At 42.9% G+C, this 27,328-nt stretch overlaps 1 protein-coding gene across 1 annotated transcript in view; it reads right to left on the bottom strand.

Moving 5' to 3' along the window:
* Positions 1-27,328, bottom strand: part of LOC128700457 (dynein axonemal heavy chain 12-like) — a gene marked incomplete at its 5' end in the record, with an annotated part of 447,977 nt that overhangs the window by 34,714 nt on the left and 385,935 nt on the right. The window contains one exon of the mRNA XM_070079936.1: positions 6,314-6,527. Coding sequence (XP_069936037.1) covers positions 6,314-6,527 — 214 coding nt within the window. The remainder of the gene's footprint in view (positions 1-6,313; positions 6,528-27,328) is intronic.

The following is a 27,328-nucleotide window of genomic DNA, read 5'->3' as shown; positions in this document are numbered from 1 at the left end:
GACAGCAAGATATTCTGGACACTGAGCAATTTTATAAACATGATTTAGCTTCAGTTGTTTTACTCTGTCTTCAACATTCAGCATATCCAACTGCTGTAATTCATTCTGGCCTACATGCTCTCTTGGTCCCAGCCCCAGGATGAATCTTACGATTTTGTTCTGGGTGATTTGCAGTCTATCTTTCAGTTTTTTTTTCAAGGCAGAGTACCATGAAGAGCAAGCATAATCCATATGACATTGTATAAGGGCTAGACATAGGGTCCTGCGAGCCTCAGTAGGTAGACACTGTGCTTGTCTATACAGGAACTTCAGTCTGGCATTCGCTTTCTTTACTACACTGTTCCCTATCAATTCTCCTGACATGCATGGGTCAAAGGGGATTCCCAGATATTTTACTGATGAAACCAAAGTGATGGCTTCAGTCTTCCCGAGGTGTAATGATAGTTTGTTGTCTACTAACCATTTGCTGCAGGACTCCAGTTCCAGTGTTAAAACATTAGCTATATCTTGTGGGTCTTTACCTGACACTAACAGGGCACTGTTATCTGCATACAGTAAGAGTTTGCACATGACACTGACAGGCATGTCATTGACATAACGTAAGAATAATAAGGGACCCAGAATACTACCTTGGGGAACTCCACATGTTATCGGCAGGGGTTCTGATTCCGTTTTGTTGATTTTGACAATTTGTCTCCTGTTGCTAAGGTAGGACTTAAACCAGTCTACAGAACCTATACCGATAGCTTGAAGTTTCGTACATAGTATATTGTGGTTGACAGTATCGAAGGCCTTTTGCAGGTCTAAGGTTACCATACCTATGAGGTTCCCCTTTGACATTTCAGTTCTCAGGTAATCCATCAGATTAATTAGGGAGGTGTCGGTTGAGTAAGATCTTCTAAAGCCCGATTGATAGCTATGGAGAATGTTGTTGTCATTAAGGTACTTAACTACTTGAGAATACACCGCCCTCTCTAGAATTTTGGATATTATACTGAGTATACTAACAGGCCTATACAGTGGACCCCCGCATAACGATGGCATCACATAGCGATTTTTCCGCATACCGATTACTTTTATCGCAAAATTTTTGCCGCGCATACCGATTAAAAACCCGCTTACCGATTTTCGTCCGAGACGCGTCCAATGTGCCCTCAGCCAGCCTCACATGTGCCGGCCGTCCCATTGTTTACCAGCCAGCCTCCGCGGTAACATCCAAGCATACACTCGGAATATTTCGTATTATTACAGTGTTTTCGGTGCTGTTTCTGGAAAATAAGTGACCATGGGCCCCAAGAAAGCTTCTAGTGCCAACCCTGTGGTAAAAAGGGTGAGAATTAGTATGGAAATTAAGAAAGATTTTGAAGGGTTTGGGGCTAACCCTGAGAAGCCTATGCCAGTTGTGGAATCCATTGTGCCTACTTCAAAGATTAAGGAAATGTGTGCACAGTGGGTTGAACTGCAAACCTTTATAGATGAAAATCACCCTGACACAGCTGTTGCAAGCCGTGCTGGTGACTATTTCAATGACAATGTTGTGGCCCATTTTAGACAAATCGTAAAGGAACGGGAGGTACAGAGCTCTATGGACAGATTTGTTGTGCGACAGAGGTCCAGTGACTCTCAAGCTGGTCCTAGTGGCATTAAAAGAAGAAGGGAAGTAACCCCGGAAAAGGACTTGCTACCTCAAGTCGTAATGGAAGGGGATTCCCCTTCTAAACAGTAAGAAGATAATGCTCTCCCCTCCTCCCATCCCATCAATCATCACCAGATCTTCAATAAAAGTAAGTGTCATTTAATTGTGCATGCCTTTTTCAGTTTGTGTGTATTAAAATTAACATTTCATGTGGTAAAAAAAAATTTTTTTCATACTTATGGGCGTCTTGTACGGATTAATTTGATTTCCATTATTTCTTATGGGGAAAATTCATTCGCATAACGATTATTTCGCATAACGATGAGCCCTCTTGCACGGATTAAAATCGTTAACCGGGGGTCCACTGTAGTTGCTGACATCAGACCTACCATTTTTCTTGAAGACAGGAGTAACTCTGGCCTCCTTGAACCCCTCCGGTATGGTATTAGTGGTGATTGATAGATTTATTATGTGAGCAATAGGGATTGACAGTTCAGAAGCACCATCTTTTAGGAACTTAGACAGGATGTTATCAGGGCCTGTGATCTTAGTTGGGTTTAACCTGCTTAGTTCTTTTTGAATAAAGTCATGAGATAAACTTACTAGTTGACAACTGTTTGGGGTTACCCCTTTATTGGTATAGTATGTTTGAAACTTATCAGAGTCTGTGTTAAAGGTATTTGATGCAGCTGGTAGTTTACTTACTAGTGTTGATGCAACAGATGTGTAGTAGAAATTAAAGCAATTTGTCACCTTAGATGTTTCGTGGCATACCTCATTATCGATAGTGAGTACTATGTTAGACCTATCTACTGGCTTATGGCTATACCCCAACTGTTTTAGTTGTTGCCAGAGCTTTCTGGGGTTATGCTTATACTCTTCAATTTTTGAGCAATAGTGCTTTGCCTTTGCTCCTTTTATAAGTCTCTGTACTCTGTTCCTCACCCTTTGGAATTCATTTAGTGCTGCAATATCCTGTCGGTTTTAAAACTTTTTAGCAGCTGGTCTCTGAATTTCATATTATCTAATATCTCAGTTCTTCGTTTAATCCTGACCTCTTTAACTGGTGCAATATTATCAAGGATGGTAGTGAACATTGTTTTGAATTTTTCCCAGGCATCGTTTACGTCCGTGCAACTTGTTATCACTGTCCAGTCACAATTGTGTAGTCTATTTACCAGTGTTTCTTTACTGTAGTTTCTAGTTGACCTCATTTTTATTGTCCTGTGTAGGCCTATCCTATCCCTAGTGATTTTCCTGGTGCAGTAAATGATGAAATGATCACTAAGACCTGTGGTAATGACGCCTGACTGACTAATGTTCTCAGCGCGGTTACAAAGTATGTGGTCAATTAGGGTGGCTGAGAATTGTGTGATTTGGGTTGGTGTATTAATTAGTTGAGTGTAACTATTTAAACCTAGAATTTGCTTATACCTTTTGCATAGCCCATTATTTTGCTGCTGAAAACAGATATTGAAGTCGCCCAGTATTATTGTCTCGCAATTGTTTTCAAGTCCGGACAATACTCTGGAAAAGTCTTCTAAGAACTGGTCCTGGGTGGGAGGGCGGTAACTAGTTCCTACTAAGATGGGTTTGGTCTTGGGAAGCAGCACTTCAAACCATAGAATCTCCAGTTTAATGTTATTTAAATCAGGTCTTGGGTTGTAAGCTAAGTCATTTCTAATGTAGGCACATACTCCACAACCCTTTCTGTTCCTATCTAAGTGTTTTATATTGTAACCTTCTATTTTGACCTCGTCGTCAGTCACTGTATCATCCAACCAGGATTCAGAGATGGTTATAACTGCCGCCCTAATTTTGTTAGCTAGAATCCTAATCTCTGCCAATTTAGGAAGAAGTGATCTTGCGTTGACATGAATAAAGTGAAGGCCTGTTTTCATAAAACAATTATAATCATCAGTATATGGCAATGGGTCATTTGTATTAAAATTAAGTAAATCAATGTCAACACTGCTAAAGGGTAACTGTGCCAAAGTGCATTTGTTACACACAAAATGAATTCTGGCACCGTTGCTGTAATTACACATACATCCATCATGCACCCACCCCTTACACATTTTACATAAGGTGTCTTTTCTGTTTTTCATGCATACTTTAGTACAGTGTATGCACCTGTTTGGTAGTGTTTGAGATAATAATGGTTGTATTGTCTCACATTGACCTATGTATGTATTACATATGGAATTAAGGTTATCATTCCTAGCTACTATACTGTCATTATCACCATCATTTATCTGTCTGTTTTGCTTCTGCACAACAGTTTGAGGTCCTGGATTAATTTGGATATCACCACTTAAGAGTGCTACAATAAGAGCTGTGTGCCACTGTTTTTGTTTGGGTATGCGGTGTTGCCATACCTTGCAGCGATAGTGACATGTACTTTTCTGGTAGGATGGCAACTGTTGGACTTTTACTGTCCAGGGCGCTGTTACTCCATTCACCTTTTCCAGCCCCCATGACTGATTTCTTTCTTCATGGAATTGAAGAAGAAAGATAAATATAATTATGGCAGCCTGTACCCCCCTAATGCCTGCCATTTTCACTCTTCGCTCTTTTACTCATATACAATAATATTTATTTCTCTTTTCCAGTAGTAAATTTTCTTCTTCAAAACCCTCTTCACTGCTCACTTTCTCTTAACTTCACAAACCCCTTTCAGTTAACCCCTTATTACACACTCTCCTTCCCGCCTCACTTCATAGTCGGGCTTCACCTATTAACTTCTAACTCCTTTCCATTCTGGTACCAGAAAGGTTTAATCAATGGTTTTATCCTTCCAAAACCCTCTCAATTCCATTTATCGGGGGTTGTGTGGTGTTATTGTCTGCCTGACCTGTTCTGCTGACTCGGCCATTTTTAAAACACTGAGGGAAGTAAACGCCACCTACAATCTGACTTTCCTTGAGTTATAGATATATTTGCCGTTTTTTGCTATGATTCTCTCACTGTACACTGGTCATCTGAATATAGGTCAGCTACTGTTTAACTGTTCACTTCTTTCCCACGACTGGCACTGAGGGGAGGCCTGGTCACAGACCGGGCCGCGGGGGCGTTGACCCCCGAAACTCTCTCCAGGTAAACTCCAGGAGGGATAACCATCCTATAACCTTGGAGTTTTGTACTGTTGATTTGACGATGTCTCCTGTGTTTCCCTCTCGTTAGCACTGGTACAGGTGATATGATGGTGGTACTGATATGACGCTACTGTCAACAGATGAACGTCAGTAAAATGAGAACTTCACTTCGCTAGTTGTACGTCTGGCAGTAGCTGCTGTTTGGATGCCAGTCAGCCATGTTTAAATGCTCAATTCTTTCCCTCGTTTGGCACTGAGGAAAAAAGTCCTACAGACCTGTCATTTCCTTGGAGTTTTGTTGATCAGTTTTCTGCCATGTTATCTTCCCTTGAACACTGGTGCAGTTGATATGGAGGTCAGTTATTTCATTGTAGTGGAAAACGTCTCGTGTCTGGTTCACGTCTGGCAGCAGGTCTGGTACTTGAATGCCGGTCCCTCTTTTGTCATATTTAGTCCATTTCGTTGTCGTCACCATCAGTTTTTATGTCACTATAGGTTCCTTGCATGTTGTTGCAGCAGTACTTGCAATTTGGCCATCACTGAAGTTCGGATAGGCCCAGGGGACGGCAAGATATAGGAGCAGCCTTGTTGCTGCTTGCTGCGGCTGCGGCAACCTAACCTATGTTTACCTAACCTATGTTTACCAAACCTATGTTTACCTAACCTATGTTTACCAAACCTATGTTTACCTAACCTATGTTTATCAAACCTATGTTTACCTAACCTATGTTTACCAAACCTATGTTTACCTATGTTTACCAAACCTATGTTTACCTAACCTATGTTTATCAAACCTATGTTTACCTAACCTATGTTTATCAAACCTATGTTTATCAAACCTATGTTTATCAAACCTATGTTTACCAAACCTATGTTTACCTAACCTATGAGCAAGACAGGTATACAATACCGACAAGATGAAAGTTAAGACACTTGTGCAACATCTGGTTATCTTTATTGTAGACGTTTCACCATCCAGTGGCTTTATCAATACAGATTCTTGGACATAATTAGAAAACAGAAGAACTATGTACAAAAGATGAGGTAATCAGTACCTAACCTATGCTTACCAAACCTATGTTTATCAAACCTATGTTTACCTAACCTATGTTTACCTAACCTATGTTTACCTAACCTATGTTTACCTAACCTATGTTTACCTAACCTATGTTTACCTAACCTATGTTTACCTAACCTATGTTTACCTAACCTATGTTTACCTAATCAAGCCTATGTTTACCTGACCTATGTCAGATAAATGGGACATGCACAGCAGTTAGGTATCATTATTGTAGAAAAGTTTACCTTGCTCTTCAGGCTTCTACTGTTAATTATAGAGGTGACTAAATATTGGAAGAAGCAGCAGCACTCTACAGACATCCAACTGTTGCACACGTCTTATAAATAGTGTACAACACTTACAAGCTGATGCTTGTAAGTGTTGTACACTATTTATATCACTATAAAAACTATGTTAACATTGCTTAATCTAACCAAACATAACCTAACCTAACCCTATCGTAAACTAACCTACGTTAACCATCGCTATCCTACCCTACCTTAACATTACCTGAATACATACCCTGAGGAACACGTTAAGTTGAGTAGTAAAAATTCTAGTGACAGTGTCTGTAGATAAAGTATGAGCAGCAATCAATGTAAAGTTGGCGAGACACCTGGGTTCCAGCAGTCCTGTACCTGCAGGTTCCTCACTCTTGCTGCCTACCTCCACGGTCACGCATCCTACCCATGTAATGTCCTCCAGTGATATTTTGGTTATACTGTCAGTGCTCACCCTGAAAAAGTATTACATTATTATTAAAGGTGTTTCTGAGAAAATTATTTAGGCCACTCAAAAACAATTATAATACTATCTCTCTCTCTCTCTCTCTCTCTTTTTTTTACACAGGGTTTGACAAGGTTAAGGATCCCTAGCTTTATTGACAAGCTATTTACAGGTTAAGGATTCCTAACTTTATTGGCAAGCTAAGAGCTGTTACCTACATCAGCTCATTTGAAAGCATTTTTATTGTTATGAGACATACAAGTAGGGAACAGGATGAAGTTGGAGCCATCTGTGGGCCAGCATTTCCATTTGATCAACTGACTTTATCTCGTTGACATCATTATGCTGTACAAATGTGTTCCATACTCGAGTCATCCTGGGTATATAGGATCTCAGATGGAGTGAAGTTCTGGAGAAGGGTACAGCCAGAGTGAAGTTGCTGCTTTCTGCCCGTCTTGTGGCATAAAAGCTTGTTTCACGCTGTCCTCGAAGTGGATCCAAGTGTGGTACTTTGACAATATTGGCCTTGTACATAGCAGCAAGGCCACCCACATCCCTCCTATGCTGAAGGCTCTGCTGAAATGACAGATCTGTCCAGGATGAGTCCAGGCGAGAGATGAGATGTCTTGCTCTGTTCTCTACTCTGTCAAGCAGTCGCAGATGAGAGGGGGGCAGGCAAACCAAGAAAGTGGAGCATACTCAAAGTGCGAGCGTACTTGTGCCTCTGTAGACAGCCTGTACTGTCTGCACAGACAGCCCATGCTGTCTGCCAGCTTAGTTCATATTTTGCGCCATGCTGGTGCTGCCACCTATAGGCGTTGCCACTTCGGCCTGCCTGCCCTTGCCTCGCTCTCACTCACACAGCGCCCTAGCAGGAAGACACAAGGCCTCTTAGCTCTCTCCCGTGGGAAGGCCCCTCCCGGGCCATAGGCACAACACACAAGCCTGTGTACCCACCACGACTTAACAATAAACAAAGAAGCCTCCGAGGACATATCATTTACTCCCCGCTACCAGAACGCCAAATAATCCCTTTTATAAATGGTGGAAAGCAGTGGTCACAGCAGTTGTTTGCCCGGAGAGAGGAAGGAGAGGTATGAAGTCATCTTCACTTCATCATCCCATACAAGAAGCATCCGTCTCTCAACAAGTTATCCTGATGTCGTGTCTGCACGTTTGAGCATTCAGACACAGGTACAAGCTGGATCCAGGCCGAAATTTGCCGAAATTCTCCGAGAATTGTAAGTGGCGTCCAAGTGACCCCACGCTACAACGTCCCATGCTGTTTCTCAAGTCACGTGTTCAGCGTCACTTGTATGTTGCTGTTATTGTTCAGCTCAGCACAGCTGTTTCAGCAAGCCAGAGGTGAGTTTTGTGGTGATTTCTGCGTCCAGTGTGAGCTTCTCCACGTGTTTGTGGGTGGGGGAGGAGGAGAGGAAGTGGCTGTTCCTCACCTTGCCCATGCTCGCCCTACTCACACTCACCTGTCTACCATACACTCACCCGTCTACCATACACTCACAACTGCTCACTCCCCCTGCTGTGTTCTCTGCTGTTTTTCGTGTGAATTCATTGCCAGAGCTGTGTGTCCAAGTGCCCGAGGCCACTCGAAGCTACGTGGATCAGCATGCCACATAGATCACGATGCCATGTGGATTCCGATGCCACGTGGGTGTGGGCGATGTCACGTGGATCTACAAACCACGTGAGTTATGGAGCCAGATGTCCCAGGCCTCATGCTGTGGTCTGCTGCCTGCATCACATTGACATCACCCACGATGCTGCCCGACTTCATGACGTCACGATGTCTGCCTGACGTCACCTCGAGATGTCTGCTGACGTCATAGTGCTGCTGACGTCACCTAGCAACATCACACCTGACATCACATGATGTCACCATCGAGTGTTCAGTAATTATTTCAGTATTGTCGAGAAGATTGAGAGAAGATATATGTCGTGTGTTAATTAATTCCTCTCAGTGTTCTCGCATTTTAGTATATGTCTTAGTGTCAGTTTGGTGCACAGAAAAGTATCATTTGCTAGTTAAGCCATGTTGTACCGTATGTACCGTGGTGTGTGTGTAGTTTCCGTGTGTCCAGTGAGGTCTGAGCCAGACCTGAGTAGCACTGCTGTGCTAAGTCACTCGATGTGACAGCTGATGTCAAGACAGCTCAGAGTGACCGAACCCTCTTGTACAGAAAGCTTTTATGGTCGTCGCTCGTGATTTTCTGCTGAATCGTACCTGCCACGATTCCCATCGAGATTTGTTTCACTTCACCTCCAGACAATCAGAGTGCAGTTATATGTAGAGAAATAAGTCTGGGGATGCTTAGACTAACCTCTGCTATAACTCCAACTGCCAAGAGAATGATACTCGCCAAGCTGCAGTTAGCCACTGTCGACAGGCGCTGTGTCAGCCTCGTGTCACAAGCTTCAGTGAGCAGCCTGCACAAAGAAGATATCACTTTGACTGCTAGCTCACTCACTGCAGTCTGGTGTATGATGTTACGACTCCCAGATGTTTCGCCCAGTCGTCTCTGCCACGACTCGCTCCACAACTCGCTCCATGCTCGCTGGCAGTGACAGCCCAGCGACAGTACCAGTCGAGAAGTGTCCTCCTGAGTCTCTTGCCAGAAGTCCTGCCCAGTTGCCGAGTTTTGTCGACGCCTCACTCGAGGGCACCAGCATGTCGTGCCCCAGGTTGAGTGAAACCTGCAGCGACTCCTACGATGTCTGCTTCACCGTTCCAGAGGAGACTGTAACCTGTTACGTCACAGCTCAGCCACAGCGATATCTCCTGTGTTGCAGTATCTGTCCAGACGCAGGAAGGCGTGCAGTGATGCCCATCGATGCTCACTGCCTTTGACCACGATGTTTAGCACACCCCACATGTTTTTTTCTTCCCTCCCTGTAGGAAGTTTTTTTTCCATGTCTATATGTATATATATGTTTTTATTTTGTGTTCTGTGCCCTGTGCCTACGAGAGAGAGACCGCATTTCTTTTACCACCAGTATTGTTGTGTCGGGACGATGCGCGATAGGTGGCCGAGCGTATGTAGACAGCCTGTACTGTCTGCACAGACAGCCCATGCTGTCTGCCAGCTTAGTTCATATTTTGCACCATGCTGGTGCTGCCACCTATAGGCATTGCCACTTCAGCCTGCCTGCCCTTGCCTTGCTCTCACTCACACAGCGGCCTAGCAGGAAGACACAAGGCCTCTTAGCTCTCATGAGATGGCCCCTCCTGGGCCATGGGCACAACACACAAACCTGTGTACCCACCACGACTTAACAATAAACAAAGAAGCTTCCGAAGACGTATCATTTACTCCCCGCTACCAGAACGCCAAATAATCCTTTTTATACCTCGTACAGAATCTTACAACCCCTACTGTCAAGTAGATGTGAGATACTGCAAAATGCTGAAGCTTCCTGGCTGCCTTGTTTGCAAGATTTACAACATGGTTCTTTATGGTTAGTTTGTAGTCAAATTTCACCCCAAGGATATCAACTTCTTCTCCAGGTGCCAACACCCTCCCATTCATCCTTACTACTCTACCAGCATTACCATCATGGTGCCTAGAGACGATCATCATTTGCGTTTTCTCAGGTGCAAATGTTACTTGCCATCTATTTCCCCAAGCTGATATAGCTCTCAGCTGGTGATTGATGTAGCTTAGAGCAGCTGTCATTTCTTCTCTTGGATAAGTGAATGTCAGTGTGCAGTCGTCTGCATATCCATGTGATTCTGTTTTTTACACAGGGTGTGACAGGGTTAAGGATCCCTAGCTTTATGAACAAGCTATTTACAGGCTCTCTCTCTCTCTCTCTTACACAGGGTTTTACAAACTTAAGATTTCCTAACTTGATTTATAAGCTAAGAGATGTTACCTACATCAGGTCATTTGAAAGCCTTTTCATTGTTATGAAACATACAAATATGGAACAGGATGAAGATGGAGCCCTCTCTCTCTCTGTGCCAGTAGTGTTACTGTGTACTTAGATAATCCCAGCTACTATATTGTAAGGGTCCGTTCTAGCCGTGACGTCACGAGATCCCTCGCATGTGAGCCACCAGCTACAGGCCTCCCTCTCACTTCCATGATAGGCATAACAGACTGGACAAGGCAAGCCTGGGCTCTCCTCAAGACTCTTAATTATACACCTCAAAGACATCCAATGTGTGAACTTCTTACTCCATTTATCTACGACATCTCTCTCTCTCTCTCTCTCTCTCTCTTACACAGGGCTTTACAAGGTTGGGTTTGGCGTTCCTAAATTTATTTGCAATCAAAGATCCAGTACCTACATGAACTCGTTTGTAAGCCATTTATTGATAAGAGATATGCAGAAAGAAAACAGGATGAAACTGGAGCCATCTATTGTTCAGCGATATCTTTTGGTAAATTCACTTTATTTCTTTGATATCATGCTGTGTGAACATGTTCTAGACACGAGTCATCCTAGGAATAAATGATCTCTGATGAAGTAATGCTCTTTAGAAGGGTATGGCCAGAGTGTAGTTGCTCTTTGCAGCCCGTCTTGTTGTGTTGAATGTCATTTCTCGATGCCTCGGATTGGAGCCAAGTGTGGCACTTTGACAGTATTGGCCTTGTACATAACAGTTTAGCCACCCATATCCCTCCTGTATTCAAAGTTCTGATGAAATGACTGACCTGACCAGGCTGGATCCAGGCATGAGATGAGTCATGTTGCTCTTTCCTTTCTTTATTCTGCCAAGAAGTAGCAGATGAGATGGGGAGCAGGCAATCCAAGAAAGTGGAGCATACTCAAGGTGTGAACGTACCTGTGCCTCATACAGAATCATGCAACCTCTACTGTCAAGCAGATGCTAGATACGTCTAGGTGCTGTAAGCTTTCTGGCCGCTTAGTTTTCAAGACTTACAACATGGGTCTTCATATTCATTTTAGAGTCATATTTCACCCGATGTATATCAACCTCATCCCTGAATACCAACACTCTCAGTCATTCTTACCAGACACAACATATTGAACAAAGAGCTGTCTCTCAAACAACACAAGTCATGAGTCAGCCCAGGCAAAATAAACTTGTGTACGAATGGTATATAATACCGACAAGATGAGAGTAAGACACATGTGCAACATCTGGGTATCTTTATTGTAGACGTTTCGCCATCCAGTGGCTTTATCAATACAAATTCCAGGACATAACTTGAAGACAGTAGAACTATGTACAGAAGATGAGGTAATCAGTCCCTCAACCTAGGAGTAGGTGCGAACAGCACCATAGTCGTGGAGAATCTCCACGACTATGGTGCTGTTCGCACCTACTCCTAGGTTGAGGGACTGATTACCTCATCTTCTGTACATAGTTCTACTGTCTTCAAGTTATGTCCTAGAATTTGTATTGATAAAGCCACTGGATGGCGAAACGTCTACAATAAAGATACCCAGATGTTGCACATGTGTCTTACTCTCATCTTGTCGGTATTATATACCATTCGTACACAACTTGTCAGACACTGCAACATCATGGAATCTTAATTCTGAGGACATTTACATAACCTTCACAACTACGACAACTACTACTACAACTAACCCATCTCTTTGGGAAGGACCTACTTCCACTGGGGAATCCCGCCCACCAGTGAATTTGCCCTCGTCTGCTTCACCTGACGTTACTATATAAGCGCCAGGATTCTTTCTTCTGCTTCAGAATCTCCACGACTATGGTGCTGTTTGCACCTACTCCTAGGTTGAGGGACTGATTACCTCATCTTCTGTACATAGTTCTATTGTCTTCAAGTTATGTCCTGGAATTTGTATTGATAAAGCCACTGGATGGCGAAACGTCTACAATAAAGATACCCAGATGTTGCACATGTGTCTTACTCTCAAAATAAACTTCATGAAACTGGAAATCCAGCTGAAGTAAAGTTGGAGTGCTGGATGATAAACAGGAAGATTTTTTCAATAAATTTGACTGTCAACAAGACCTCAAAATCTCTGCATAGTTGTACCTGATAATTCTTATTATTCTAAAAGATTTAAATGATAACCACCAAAAAGATATTCTTAATTTGACAGAAAAGATGCTGCAATATCCAATACAAAACCTGTGTTGAACATATAGATCAGTGTTGTACTAAGATAAAAATCTATGTTGTATTAAGATATGAACCAGTAAGTGTTCGGCACAGATCCACTAATCTGCTAACTGCTAATTAGCTGAACTAACTTTCTGTTCAGCAGATTAGCATTTCCGCTAACTTCGGAAGCCGTTAGCAGACAAATTAGCTTCCGCTAAATAAAGTTCCACTAACTTTGAGTCCATTAAAAAAATTCATAGTCGTTGGAAAGCAATGCCTTTTCAACGGCACATGTGTTTGTTGCTGTCTGTTGTGGGCGTTTCTCCAACAGTCAGTTTTTGGTTAGTTATTAGAAAGCTCTCCAGGTGTATTCTAAAAGTCTTAAAAGCATAAGTAAAAGACCAAAAAACTAAACTGAATCTGAATTCATGTGAAAAAGTTAGAGGTTAGCATTTAGCGTTAGTTTCCGCAATTTTTTTCAGCCGTTTAGCTGTTTAGCATCAGCAGAGATAATTTTTTAGCTAGCTGATTAGCAGTTAGCAAAGCTAACTTTTTGGTTAAATGTGCCCACCACTGGAACCAGTATTGTATGAGGCGACTAAAATGCCGGGAGCAATGGGCTAGTAACCCCTTCTCCTGTATACAATTACTAAAAAAGAGAAGAAGAAAAACTTTATAAAACTGGGTTGCTTAAATGTGCGTGGATGTAGTGCGGATGACAAGAAACAGATGATTGCTGATGTTATGAATGAAAAGAAGTTGGATGTCCTGGCCCTAAGCGAAACAAAGCTGAAGGGGGTAGGAGAATTTCAGTGGGGGGAAATAAATGGGATTAAATCTGGAGTATCTGAGAGAGTTAGAGCAAAGGAAGGGGTAGCAGTAATGTTAAATGATCAGTTATGGAAGGAGAAAAGAGAATATGAATGTGTAAATTCAAGAATTATGTGGATTAAAGTAAAGGTTGGATGCGAGAAGTGGGTCATAATAAGCGTGTATGCACCTGGAGAAGAGAGGAATGCAGAGGAGAGAGAGAGATTTTGGGAGATGTTAAGTGAATGTATAGGAGCCTTTGAACCAAGTGAGAGAGTAATTGTGGTAGGGGACTTGAATGCTAAAGTAGGAGAAACTTTTAGAGAGGGTGTGGTAGGTAAGTTTGGGGTGCCAGGTGTAAATGATAATGGGAGCCCTTTGATTGAACTTTGTATAGAAAGGGGTTTAGTTATAGGTAATACATATTTTAAGAAAAAGAGGATAAATAAGTATACACGATATGATGTAGGGCGAAATGACAGTAGTTTGTTGGATTATGTATTGGTAGATAAAAGACTGTTGAGTAGACTTCAGGATGTACATGTTTATAGAGGGGCCACAGATATATCAGATCACTTTCTAGTTGTAGCTACACTGAGAGTAAAAGGTAGATGGGATACAAGGAGAATAGAAGCATCAGGGAAGAGAGAGGTGAAGGTTTATAAACTAAAAGAGGAGGCAGTTAGGGTAAGATATAAACAGCTATTGGAGGATAGATGGGCTAATGAGAGCATAGGCAATGGGGTCGAAGAGGTATGGGGTAGGTTTAAAAATGTAGTGTTAGAGTGTTCAGCAGAAGTTTGTGGTTACAGGAAAGTGGGTGCAGGAGGGAAGAGGAGCGATTGGTGGAATGATGATGTAAAGAGAGTAGTAAGGGAGAAAAAGTTAGCATATGAGAAGTTTTTACAAAGTAGAAGTGATGCAAGGAGGGAAGAGTATATGGAGAAAAAGAGAGAAGTTAAGAGAGTGGTGAAGCAATGTAAAAAGAGAGCAAATGAGAGAGTGGGTGAGATGTTATCAACAAATTTTGTTGAAAATAAGAAAAAGTTTTGGAGTGAGATTAACAAGTTAAGAAAGCCTAGAGAACAAATGGATTTGTCAGTTAAAAATAGGAGAGGAGAGTTATTAAATGGAGAGTTAGAGGTATTGGGAAGATGGAAGGAATATTTTGAGGAATTGTTAAATGTTGATGAAGATAGGGAAGCAGTGATTTCGTGTATAGGGCAAGGAGGAATAACATCTTGTAGGAGTGAGGAAGAGCCAGTTGTGAGTGTGGGGGAAGTTCGTGAGGCAGTAGGTAAAATGAAAGGGGGTAAGGCAGCCGGGATTGATGGGATAAAGATAGAAATGTTAAAAGCAGGTGGGGATATAGTTTTGGAGTGGTTGGTGCAATTATTTAATAAATGTATGGAAGAGGGTAAGGTACCTAGGGATTGGCAGAGAGCATGCATAGTTCCTTTGTATAAAGGCAAAGGGGATAAAAGAGAGTGCAAAAATTATAGGGGGATAAGTCTGTTGAGTGTACCTGGTAAAGTGTATGGTAGAGTTATAATTGAAAGAATTAAGAGTAAGACGGAGAATAGGATAGCAGATGAACAAGGAGGCTTTAGGAAAGGTAGGGGGTGTGTGGACCAGGTGTTTACAGTGAAACATATAAGTGAACAGTATTTAGATAAGGCTAAAGAGGTCTTTGTGGCATTTATGGATTTGGAAAAGGCGTATGACAGGGTGGATAGGGGGGCAATGTGGCAGATGTTGCAAGTGTATGGTGTAGGAGGTAGGTTACTGAAAGCAGTGAAGAGTTTTTACGAGGATAGTGAGGCTCAAGTTAGAGTATGTAGGAAAGAGGGAAATTTTTTCCCAGTAAAAGTAGGCCTTAGACAAGGATGTGTGATGTCACCGTGGTTGTTTAATATATTTATAGATGGGGTTGTAAGAGAAGTAAATGCGAGGGTCTTGGCAAGAGGCGTGGAGTTAAAAGATAAAGAATCACACACAAAGTGGGAGTTGTCACAGCTGCTCTTTGCTGATGACACTGTGCTCTTGGGAGATTCTGAAGAGAAGTTGCAGAGATTGGTGGATGAATTTGGTAGGGTGTGCAAAAGAAGAAAATTAAAGGTGAATACAGGAAAGAGTAAGGTTATGAGGATAACAAAAAGATTAGGTGATGAAAGATTGAATATCAGATTGGAGGGAGAGAGTATGGAGGAGGTGAACGTATTCAGATATTTGGGAGTGGACGTGTCAGCGGATGGGTCTATGAAAGATGAGGTGAATCATAGAATTGATGAGGGAAAAAGAGTGAGTGGTGCACTTAGGAGTCTGTGGAGACAAAGAACTTTGTCCTTGGAGGCAAAGAGGGGAATGTATGAGAGTATAGTTTTACCAACGCTCTTATATGGGTGTGAAGCGTGGGTGATGAATGTTGCAGCGAGGAGAAGGCTGGAGGCAGTGGAGATGTCATGTCTGAGGGCAATGTGTGGTGTGAATATAATGCAGAGAATTCGTAGTTTGGAAGTTAGGAGGAGGTGCGGGATTACCAAAACTGTTGTCCAGAGGGCTGAGGAAGGGTTGTTGAGGTGGTTCGGACATGTAGAGAGAATGGAGCGAAACAGAATGACTTCAAGAGTGTATCAGTCTGTAGTGGAAGGAAGGCGGGGTAGGGGTCGGCCTAGGAAGGGTTGGAGGGAGGGGGTAAAGGAGGTTTTGTGTGCGAGGGGCTTGGACTTCCAGCAGGCATGCGTGAGCGTGTTTGATAGGAGTGAATGGAGACAAATGGTTTTTAATACTTGACGTGCTGTTGGAGTGTGAGCAAAGTAACATTTATGAAGGGATTCAGGGAAACCGGCAGGCCGGACTTGAGTCCTGGAGATGGGAAGTACAGTGCCTGCACTCTGAAGGAGGGGTGTTAATGTTGCAGTTTAAAAACTGTAGTGTAAAGCACCCTTCTGGCAAGACAGTGATGGAGTGAATGATGGTGAAAGTTTTTCTTTTTCGGGCCACCCTGCCTTGGTGGGAATCGGCCGGTGTGATAATAAAATAAATAAAAATAAAAAATATAAAGCAGTACTGTATTAAGATATGAACCAGTGTTGTATTAAGATATGAACCAATGTTGTGTTAAGATATGAAACAGTGTTGTATTAAGATATAAACAAGTGCTGTATTAAGAGATGAACCAGCGTTTTGTTAAATATGAACCAGTATTGTATTGGGATATACCATTGGTCAGTGTGGTGCAGAGTATTGTCAAGTTATCTTACACATACGAGTGTCAACAAAGTTTGTTGACTCCAAAAAATCCTCCCCATACACTCTTACAGGGTGAGCTCCATGATGAAGCTATTCTGTTCTGTTCTAGATTCACTGGTATAATGGCCTAGCCCGGGGCTCTTCCAAGAGGTGGCCCGGCCTTGACTCCCGATTGAGGAAGTGTCTCAGACCAAGGTCTGCCATGGGAGGAGGTACAAGTGCCTCCTCGTCTTCTGGGATTAGCTATCCCCATGCTTAGCCCCATTTCCCACCCCTACGGGGCTCGTAGGGAGAATATAGGCACCTTGGACTGCCACAAACCCCACCCACACTGGGCACGAAGGCTATGGCAGCTGTATCACAGCAGACAATGTCAGGAGATGCAAAGGCAACAAGCACTAAAGAATGCTTTTCAAGCCACACCCCAGCATTGGGCCGAGGCGTGAGCATTGGGGAAGCTCAGGAATGCCTCTTGCTGTATTTGTTGCTGCTGCTGTTACTTCATTTATCTACCACTGTCTACATATGTACACACAGATCACTGTCTTCATACCTGGAGTATATCTGGAGAGGGTTTTGGGGGGCAATGTCCCAGCGGCCCGGTCTGAGACTAGGCCTTGTGGTGGATCAGGGTCTGATCAACCAGGCTGTTACTGGTGGCCGCATGTAAACCAAGGTACGTGTGGAGAAAATTTCTCCAGAAAGGGGGCAGTATCAACCCCTTCAGCCCCTTTCAGCCCTTTCACTCTCTCAGAAGGGGCAAGTGGAGTCACTTCCACATGATCAGTAATTGGAAGAAGATGCAGTACCAGCGTGTGTCATAGTCACACCACTCTACTTGCAAGAGACCAGTGATGCAACCATAATGTGGGTTAATGAGAGAAAGTGACTCTACTGTGGCAGGAAAAATACAGAAAACCCTGCATCACTTTATTTGCAAGTTAAGACTATCGTAAAACACTGGATAAGTCTAGGAAATCTATCATTTGTAATGAATTCGGTTGCAGTGTCAAGCAAGTAGGAAAATTATGCTGAAGTCCACGATTTTGAGGCCTCACCCCAAGGCCCACTCCAGGGTAGATTGTGTTAAGAACTGGTATGGGAAGCACATTACAAGGCCATTGACCCTAACAAAAGAACTAAATAACAGTGTGTTCTCTACCTTTCAGACAATCTCAGGACAAATTTTGAAGAATGTAGCATACCAGTGCGAGTGTTGCGAATTTCCAGACTTAGTGGTAGTCATGTGATATTCCGATGGACACTTCAACTTCTATCAAGTCACCAATACCTGTCGTACATGGTGGATTCACGATACAAAGAGCATGGTAGGTTTCAATATCACTTGTTAAAAGGGGGAACTGCAGTTCCTGGTGACACAAGGCAATTGAAACCGTCCTTTAGAAGGCAGTGAGGTGTGGGCTTTTGAGCCCAGAAAAGTGAATCAAAAGTGAGTCACCGAGATTATAAAGTCACTTAAAAATAACTCAGGGAATCTGTCTCATGTCCCACCATTACTGTACAAGCGAGCGGCCCATGTCCTTTCTCATGCTATTTCATTACATTTTAACAAGTCACTAGAAACTAGCACCTTCCCGAAACTACTCAAGACGGCAAGGGTTACACCAACACATAAAGGTGGTGACCCTACAGACTTAAACAACTATAGGCCAATATCAAACTTACTATTGCTATCCAAAATCTTTGAGAAACTCGTGCACAGGAGACTATATTCATTTATAACGGCACAAAATATACTCAACCCCTGCCAATTTGGATTCAGGAAAAATAAAAGCACTAATGATGCAATCATAAAAATGCTAGATCTGCTTTACACAGCATTGCAAAATAAGGAATATCCACTAGGAATTTTTATTGACCTAAGAAAAGCTTTTGACACAGTAGACCACAACATCCTAGTCCACAAACTTGATAATTACGGTATAAGAGGCCATGTGCTTGCTTATTTCAAATCTTACCTTACTAATGGGTATCAGTATGTCACCATTAAAGACACAGCATCAACAACACGGCCACTTGATACTGGAGTTCCGCAGGGAAGTGTCCTTGGTCCCCTGCTCTTCCTCATTTACATCAATGATCTTCCAAACGTATCCCAACACCTGAAACCCATTCTCTTTGCTGACGACACGACTTATGTCATCTCTCACCCTAATCTTGCCACCCTCAACACCATTGTTAACGAGGAGCTGATCAAAATATCGACTTGGATGACAGCCAATAAACTTACGCTTAACGCTGACAAAACCTACTATATTATGTTTGGTAGCAGAGCAGGAGATGCACAAATTAACATTAAGATCGACAACACTCTAATTACCAGACATAATGAGGGCAAATTCCTAGGCCTATACCTTGACAACAACCTGAATTTCAGCACCCATATCCAACACATAACCAAAAAAGTATCCAAAACGGTTGGGATCCTCTCCAAGATACGATACTACGTGCCGCAAAATGCCCTTCTCACACTATACCACTCGCTTATTTATCCATACCTCACCTATGCTATTTGTGCTTGGGGATCAACTGCAGCAACACACCTAAAGCCAATAATAACCCAACAAAAAGCTGCAGTAAGAATAATCACTAAATCCCATCCCTGGCAACACCCCCCCCCCACTCTTCATAGACCTAAACTTACTCCCTGTTCAGTACAATCTACATCTACAGGGCCTTAAACTCTAATATCAACCTTGACCTAAAACGCTTTCTTGATAGTTGTGACAGAACCCACAGGCATAACACCAGACACAAACATCTCTACGACATTCCCCGTGTTTGACTAAACCTTTACAAAAATTCAATTTATGTCAAAGGCCCTAAAATCTGGAACACCCTACCTGAGAACTCTAGAACTGCAGACACATTCATCACCTTCAAAACTACCATTAGAAAACATCTTATCTCCCTGATACACCCTGTCAACTAACTACACGAATACCACCTGGTGGTTCACACTTACACTCACTCACCCATTTGACCATAAACAGAAATATTAATCTCAATCTTAAAATAATGAATCCTGTGATACTCCAGTACTGAAACTATGTACTGTGCCAAAACAAAAGCATTCACATTGCTAAACTCACAAACTAGTATTTAGTCACTTAGCCATAATACCAACTTACCTCATAATTTGTAATATTTTACAATTAAGAATAAAACTAAGTCTGCCCGAAATGCCTAGGCATGCTAGGCGTTCTAGTGGTACACTCTGTAATCATTATTTTACTACATGTAAACCACACAATAACCAAATTTCTGTAAACTCAGCATTGTAATCCTTATAGACACCGAGCTCTGAGGTGGGTACCTCAGCCTCACAAGTGGCTTATAGGACAGATTTTCACAAATGATTGTGTTGCAAGAAACTCGCCTGCATGCACGTATAAAGGACTAACTTACGTGGTGTTGCAGCATATATCCTGATCTTCAACTTCCCTAAGCTTAGCCTTAGCCCCTTTGGACTTCCCCTCAGAAACCACGTGCAACCAGGAGCCTTAATTCCTGCAATATTCAGTCATTATTAGTGTCCTGCCTGCACCTCAGAAATTCCTATATCCAAGAGGGTATGTATCCCCTAGTACATATAACTATGCAGACACGGACACTAGCTTCCAGACTGCCCTGAGACACTGGTACTTACTGGGCATGCACTGCCTGTTACACACCAGGCCCACAGATCAACTCACTCACAATCTCCCCAGACACTGGCCAGAAATCTACGAGATATAGTGGAGGTCTTGTCTTACTGTATGGGCCTGACGGAGGTCATCTACGGTACATCGAGGTGCCTCTACCAGATTTCCCCAGGTCTCAGATGTGAAGACACATGGGGGGCGCTGTCTGCTGATCACGGCACATCTAGTCCAGTTGGTGTCTGTCTTAAGAAGGACGCTATTGTGTCTTTGAGACCCGCACCTCGTCATTCAAGCTAGGGCTGCCAGTTCTCCCTAGCTAACTTACCTTAGTGTTTGCCTACATTATCGGCCTATTACTACCTATGTTAAGGTCTTAGGTCTACATTATTATTATCTACAGATGCCTTAGTAAACCTAATATTAGTGTACTAACAGTAAAACTACCTACTCCTTCCCTGAAGAGTAAATCTATAAATTAAATAAATGTCTACCAACAATCCACCGCCAACTAGAGAGAATGCTGCTTGTTTGGGAGGGTTTTAAGGGCCACCCAGCTCAGCCATCTCATTACGGCCATGCTGGATCTGTCCTGTGGAACTTTAGGGACCAAATAAATTTCCACATCCTCCTGCCAGCGAAGGTAGGTACTAAGTCTAAATCAAGTTCACCTTCCGCGAGCCCCCACGGCGGACCCTGGACACGAGTGTCATCCGGCCACTCTCGTCGAGCAGACTCCGGTCTAACTTTAACCGTCCAGTTTCCCCTGTGTGGACCTCTGGGGGTGTAAACTTGTTGTTTCCGGTGGTCTTAGCACCCTTTGCTTTAACTTTAACGTCTTTCGTATGTCTAGCCTTGACTGAGTGGCTCCGTACTTTCCCACCCAGTGGCCCACATGCCCTGGTAGCTTTTCCTCCCACTGTTATGAGGTTCTCTGGATTTAAAGGCAATCTATCTCCCTCTTTACATACCCTGTAAAAGTGTTTTCCCAAGGTGGCCGAGTGTTCGTCACTACCTACCTGGTTCAGCTTCTCTGGTGGTTCATCGTGTATACTGGTATTCATTATCACTACTCCCCCAGCTATCATGGGGACAGCTTCTCCTCTATCTGGCGTGGCAGGGAATTCAGGTGGAATCCTGCCGCCTATGATGTATCCTACTGGGGATCTGTATAAACCAATTCCTTCCTTAAACGTCCGTCGTGTAGACAGGAAGTCATCTATATGATTGGCTCCCACCAGGATACCTACATTTCTGACTGTGTCAGTGGTAATTCCCTGGTCTGCCAGCTTCACGTCAAGGTCTTCCAATCGCTTAGCTGCTGCAGCAAGACCTCTTGCTGTAATTGCCCTGGGTAATATCTCTACCACCAAGGCTGTAATATCTCTGCGATGTCCACCTAATTTGACTGTGACATCCACCACATCATAAGATTTGGGTGGGTTCTGACTTATAGCCCCTCCCAACATCATACTGACTTTCTTTGTGGCCTTCAAGTTTAATTTAGCCACCAACTTCTTTGTTATCAAGGATACTTGTGCTCCTGGGTCAAAGAATAATCGGGTTGTTTCGGACCTGTGCCCACTAACAACCTTTGCCATAACTGTAGGTAGGGCAGCACCTCCGTGATTCTCACTCAGATTAGAGACTTCACTCCCACTAATCACGCTGGCTACCATTTCAGGCTCAGACTCACTTTCTATCTTTACCTGAGAGATATCCCTACTAGCCTGGAGTTCCATTAAATTATTGGGACATAGTGCAGTATGGTGCTTACCTTTGCAACAGACTCGACACTCACTGAGCTGGGTGCCACAGTCTCTCGCAAAGTGTTCCCCACAACACTTGAAGCAGAGTCTCAACTTCCTTAGTCTCTGTTACCTACTGCTCAGTGTTGTATACTCTGAGCAACTCGTGCTAGCATGTTCGCCTTCGCAGAACACGCATATTCTGGCATGAGTGCCTCTGAGGTTCTGCTTAGGGTTCTTACCTTAGACACTTCTTTACCATAGTACACTCCAACTGACGTGACGGGCTGGAGTTTTGAGACTCTATGACCGTGGGTTCAATCCCGGCCGGGGGTATGGTTTGTACACTCCGTTAGTCGTACGAGCTTTAGACTGATCTCTCGAGATCTTTGAGCAACTTTCTGGGTTTTAATGTTGAGATGGTGGTGACTCTTCTCTCACACCTATACTCAAATGAGAAACGAGATCTCCCAACCCCTCAACGATTTGTCATATAGTGAACCTATTCGTCTGATATTTTAAGTGTAACTCATGCACTGTAGTGCTAGCCAGTTTCCTCTGAATCACCTGGCTAAGGACCCATTCTGAATCATCCTCATCATGCAAATCTGTGAAACTATTTGTCAAGCTCATAATTTCAATACGGAACTTCTCTAGGTTTTGACGGTCATGTCGGCAAGCCTCTAGATCCAACAACCGATAAATTATAGCTACCTTTATCTCTTCAGTGTTGCCAAACATGTCTTCTAGTTGGTCTTTGGCATGTAGGTAATTAGTGTCAGTAATCTGGTAGTGCCGGACCAGGTCTAAGGTTTTACCCTTGAGCTGCAACTGCAAATACTGCAATTTGACAGCATCTGACAAATCGTTCCTGTCATCTATCTGGGCTTTAAACTGATCCCAGAAAGCAATGTACTCAGTTAGGGTTCCGTCAAATGTGGTAAATTCAACTGGGGCAACCTGGGCAACATATTGACAGGTGTGTGGCTGTTTGGGATACCTGCGGTATTCGACACCACCCTTGGAATACTAGCCTTTAATGTACTTAACTTATCTTTGTACATATTCATCTCCTGATGACAATCTACATCATCCTTAGTGAATTCGTCCAGAGCCTGCTGAAGACTACCCTGTGATTCATTATCCTCAATAGCCTGTAGCTCATATGCTGAGAATGCTTGTTCATAGGCTTCCCATTTTTCCCCCAAACTCTTCAAGCAGTCTTGCAAATCATCGCAGTCTACGTTACTGCATTGGCAAGTAGCCTTGCACCTGTTACGCATTCTGTTCAGATGCCCTTTGTATGCCACTACTGATCGTTTTAATTTTGTTAACACTGAACCAGACTCTCCTGAACTCCCATCTGCCATTGTTGAAGTTTAATGAGGAGTGTGACACTAACTGTACTTTACCCAGTCCACCCCACAGCATGTCACGGTGTTAGGTAAGAATGAACGAGTCTCAAGGCTTCTCAACAAGCTTAACAATTCCCTTTGTTATATTGACTCTACTATGAATAAATGTACACTGTTAGCTCTCAATCCCAATCAAAATGTGTATCGATGTGAAAGCTTAACCTAGCACTTTCCTGTACAATGCCAGCAAATAATTACAGGACTTAACCTAGTCTCAGGTACAATTCACAAATCCCACATTAACATGAATCAAAGACAATGAAAATCACACAATAAAACGTGCAGTATACAAATTAAAATCACTCGGTTAACACAAATTCAACAATTCAACTTGTGAAACAGTAAATAAATAATGTATGTAAACAGCTTGGCCTAACTGTGCCCAGCTTACTTTGTCTAGCGTGGATGGTTGGATAAGGTAAATCCTAACCTAGCTAGTGTGCTAGAGCTTTATAACTCCCTGTAAATAATAACTAGGTTAAATCTGTCCTAGCTACTATAGCTGTTGTAAATATTGCACAAGCCTAGCCTAACTGTGGCTACCTTGCAAATCCACTGTAAATAATTAACACACAAGTCTCCTACTCTGGATTACTTGTAATCACTGTAAATAATTAAATTCACAAGCTTCTCTAGCCTACCTGGCCTGCCTGTAAATTACTCCAAATAACAACTTCTGTGTATAGTCAGCTTGGCCTAGCTCTGTGTAACTCTGGGCCTAGGTGTACTAACTTAACCTAACTTTGTTAAACTGGTTCCTAACTGTGGCCTAGCTATGATAGCTTAACCTAGCTATTCCACATCACGGTTTTCGAAGGACCACTTTTGTGAAAATTTGTGTGGACTGCCTCCAAGTGAGTCGCCTACCCTGGCAAACTCTGTTGACACCGAGCTCTGAGGTGGGTACCTCAGCCTCACAAGTGGCTTATAGGACAGATTTTCACAAATGAGTGCTGTTGCAAGAAACTCGCCTGCATGCACGTATAAAGAACTAACTTACTTGGTGTTGCAGCATATATCCTGATCTTCAATTTCCCTAAGCTTAGCCTTAGCCCCTTTGGACTTCCCCCTCAGAAACCACATGCAACCAGGAGCCTTAATTCCTGCAATATTCAATCATTATTAGTGTCCTGCCTGCACCTCAGAAATTCCTATATCCAAGAGGGTATGTATCCCCTAGTACATATAACTATGCAGACACGGACACTAGCTTTCAGACTGCCTTGAGACACTGGTACTTACTGGGCATGCACTGCCTGTTGCACACCGGGCCCACAGATCAACTCACTCACAATCTCCCCAGACACTGGCCAGAAATCTACGAGATATAGTGGAGGTCTTGTCTTACTGTATGGGCCTGACGGAGGTCATCTACGGTACATCGAGGTGCCTCTACCAGATTTCCCCAGGTCTCAGATGTGAAGACACGTGGGGGGCGCCATCTGCTGATCACGGCACATCTAGTCCAGTTGGTGTCTGTCTTAAGAAGGACGCTATTGTGTCTTTGAGACCCGCGCCTCGTCATTCAAGCTAGGGCTGCCAGTTCTCCCTAGCTAACTTATCCTAGTGTTTGCCTACATTATCGGCCTATTACTACCTATGTTAAGGTCTTAGGTCTACATTATTATTATCTACAGATGCCTTAGTAAACCTAATATTAGTGTACTAACAGTAAAACTACCTACTCCTTCCCTGAAGAGTAAATCTATAAATTAAATAAATGTCTACCAACAATCCACCGCCAACTAGAGAGAATGCTGTTTGTTTGGGAGGGTTTTAAGGGCCACCCAGCTCAGCCATCCCATTATGGCCATGCTGGATCTGTCCTGTGGAACTTAAGGGACCAAATAAATTTCCACAGTGTTTATTATATAATTTTGAAAAAAATATCATGGATGGATTAATGAAAATGTGTATATTAATGTAATATACGACATGTTGATAAATTAGACACATGTGCAACTCTTAGGTATCTTTATTGAGGAAACGTTTCGCCACACAGTGGCTTCATCAGTCCATACAAAGGAGAATCTTGAAAAACAGGAGGAGAATGAGGTAATCAGTCCCTCAACCTTGAGTCGATGTGGTCAGTCCATCAATCTTGAATAGAATACGGCATACGTGCTGAGAAGGAGCTTATAAACCGTTGGCAGGAGAGGTGCAGCAGTCATAGGTCGTGTAACATTTGTTCAATGTTGAAGTAGGTCGTGCCCAAGAATTAGGCAAGTGAAGAATTCCCAAGTATTAAGATCCCAAGAAGTTGCAGTGTCTGACAGGTTTGTAGATGAGTGGTTCAGAGAACTGACTTACTTCAACACTGAACAAATGTTACACGACCTATGACTGCTGCACCTCTCCTGCCAACGGTTTATAAGCTCCTTCTCAGCACGTATGCCGTATTCTATTCAAGATTGATGGACTGACCACATCGACTCAAGGTTGAGGGACTGATTACCTCATTCTCCTCCTGTTCTTCAAGATTCTCCTTTGTATGGACTGATGAAGCCACTGTGTGGCGAAACGTTTCCTCAATAAAGATACCTAAGAGTTGCACATGTGTCTAATTTATCAACATGTCGGTTCTCTGAACCACTCATCTACAAACCTGTTAGACACTGCAACTTCTTGGGATCTTAATACTTGGGAATTCTTCGCTTGCCTAATTCTTGGGCACGACCTACTTCAACATTGAACAAATGTTACACGACCTATGACTGCTGCACCTCTCCTGCCAACGGTTTATAAGCTCCTTCTCAGCACGTATGCCGTATTCTATTCAAGATTGATGGACTGACCACATCGACTCAAGGTTGAGGGACTGATTACCTCATTCTCCTCCTGTTCTTCAAGATTCTCCTTTGTATGGACTGATGAAGCCACTGTGTGGCGAAACGTTTCCTCAATAAAGATACCTAAGAGTTGCACATGTGTCTAATTTATCAACATGTCGGTTCTCTGAACCACTCATCTACAAACCTGTCAGACACTGCAACTTCTTGGGATCTTAATACTTGGGAATTCTTCGCTTGCCTAATTCTTGGGCACGACCTACTTCAACATTGAACAAATGTTACATGACCTATGACTGCTGCACCTCTCCTGCCAAAGGTTTATAAGCTCCTTCTCAGCACGTATGCCGTATTCTATTCAAGATTGATGGACTGACCACATCGACTCCAGGTTGAGGGACTGATTACCTCATTCTCCTCCTGTTCTTCAAGATTATCCTTTGTATGGACTGATGAAGCCACTGTGTGGCGAAACGTTTCCTCAATAAAGATACCCAAGAGTTGCAAATGTGTCTAATTTATCAACATGTCGGTTCTCTGAACCATTCATCTACAAACCTGTCAGACACTGCAACTTCTTGGGATAACATAAGAACATAAGAAAAGAGGAACACTGCAGCAAGCCTGTTGGCCCATACTAGGCAGGTCCTTATCAAAACGACATCTACCTAAAGCTACTCAAGAAATAACTCCTGTACCCCTTGACACCAATCAAACCCAGCCCGTCCCACTCATATATTTGTCCAGTCTCTTCTTAAAGCTACCCAAGGTCCTAACCTCTATCACCCCACTGGGAAGACTGTTCCACGCATCTACAACTCTGTTAGAAAACCAGTACTTACCTATGTCCTTTCTAAATCTAAATTTATCCAACTTAAATCCATTATTCCTGGTTCTTACCTGGTTCGACACCCTCAGTACTTTATTAATGTCTCCCTTGTTTATGCCCGTCATCCACTTATACACTTCAATGATATCTCCCCTCATTCTACGCCTCTCCAGAGAGTGGAGATTTAAGGCTTTAAGTCTATCTTCATACGGGAGGTTCCTTACACAGTAAATCA

Source organism: Cherax quadricarinatus, unplaced genomic scaffold (genome assembly GCF_038502225.1).
Source record: "Cherax quadricarinatus isolate ZL_2023a unplaced genomic scaffold, ASM3850222v1 Contig49, whole genome shotgun sequence".
Classification (NCBI taxonomy): domain Eukaryota; kingdom Metazoa; phylum Arthropoda; class Malacostraca; order Decapoda; family Parastacidae; genus Cherax; species Cherax quadricarinatus.
Note: the sequence above shows the minus strand (reverse complement) of the source record. Positions and strands in the feature narration are given on the sequence as shown.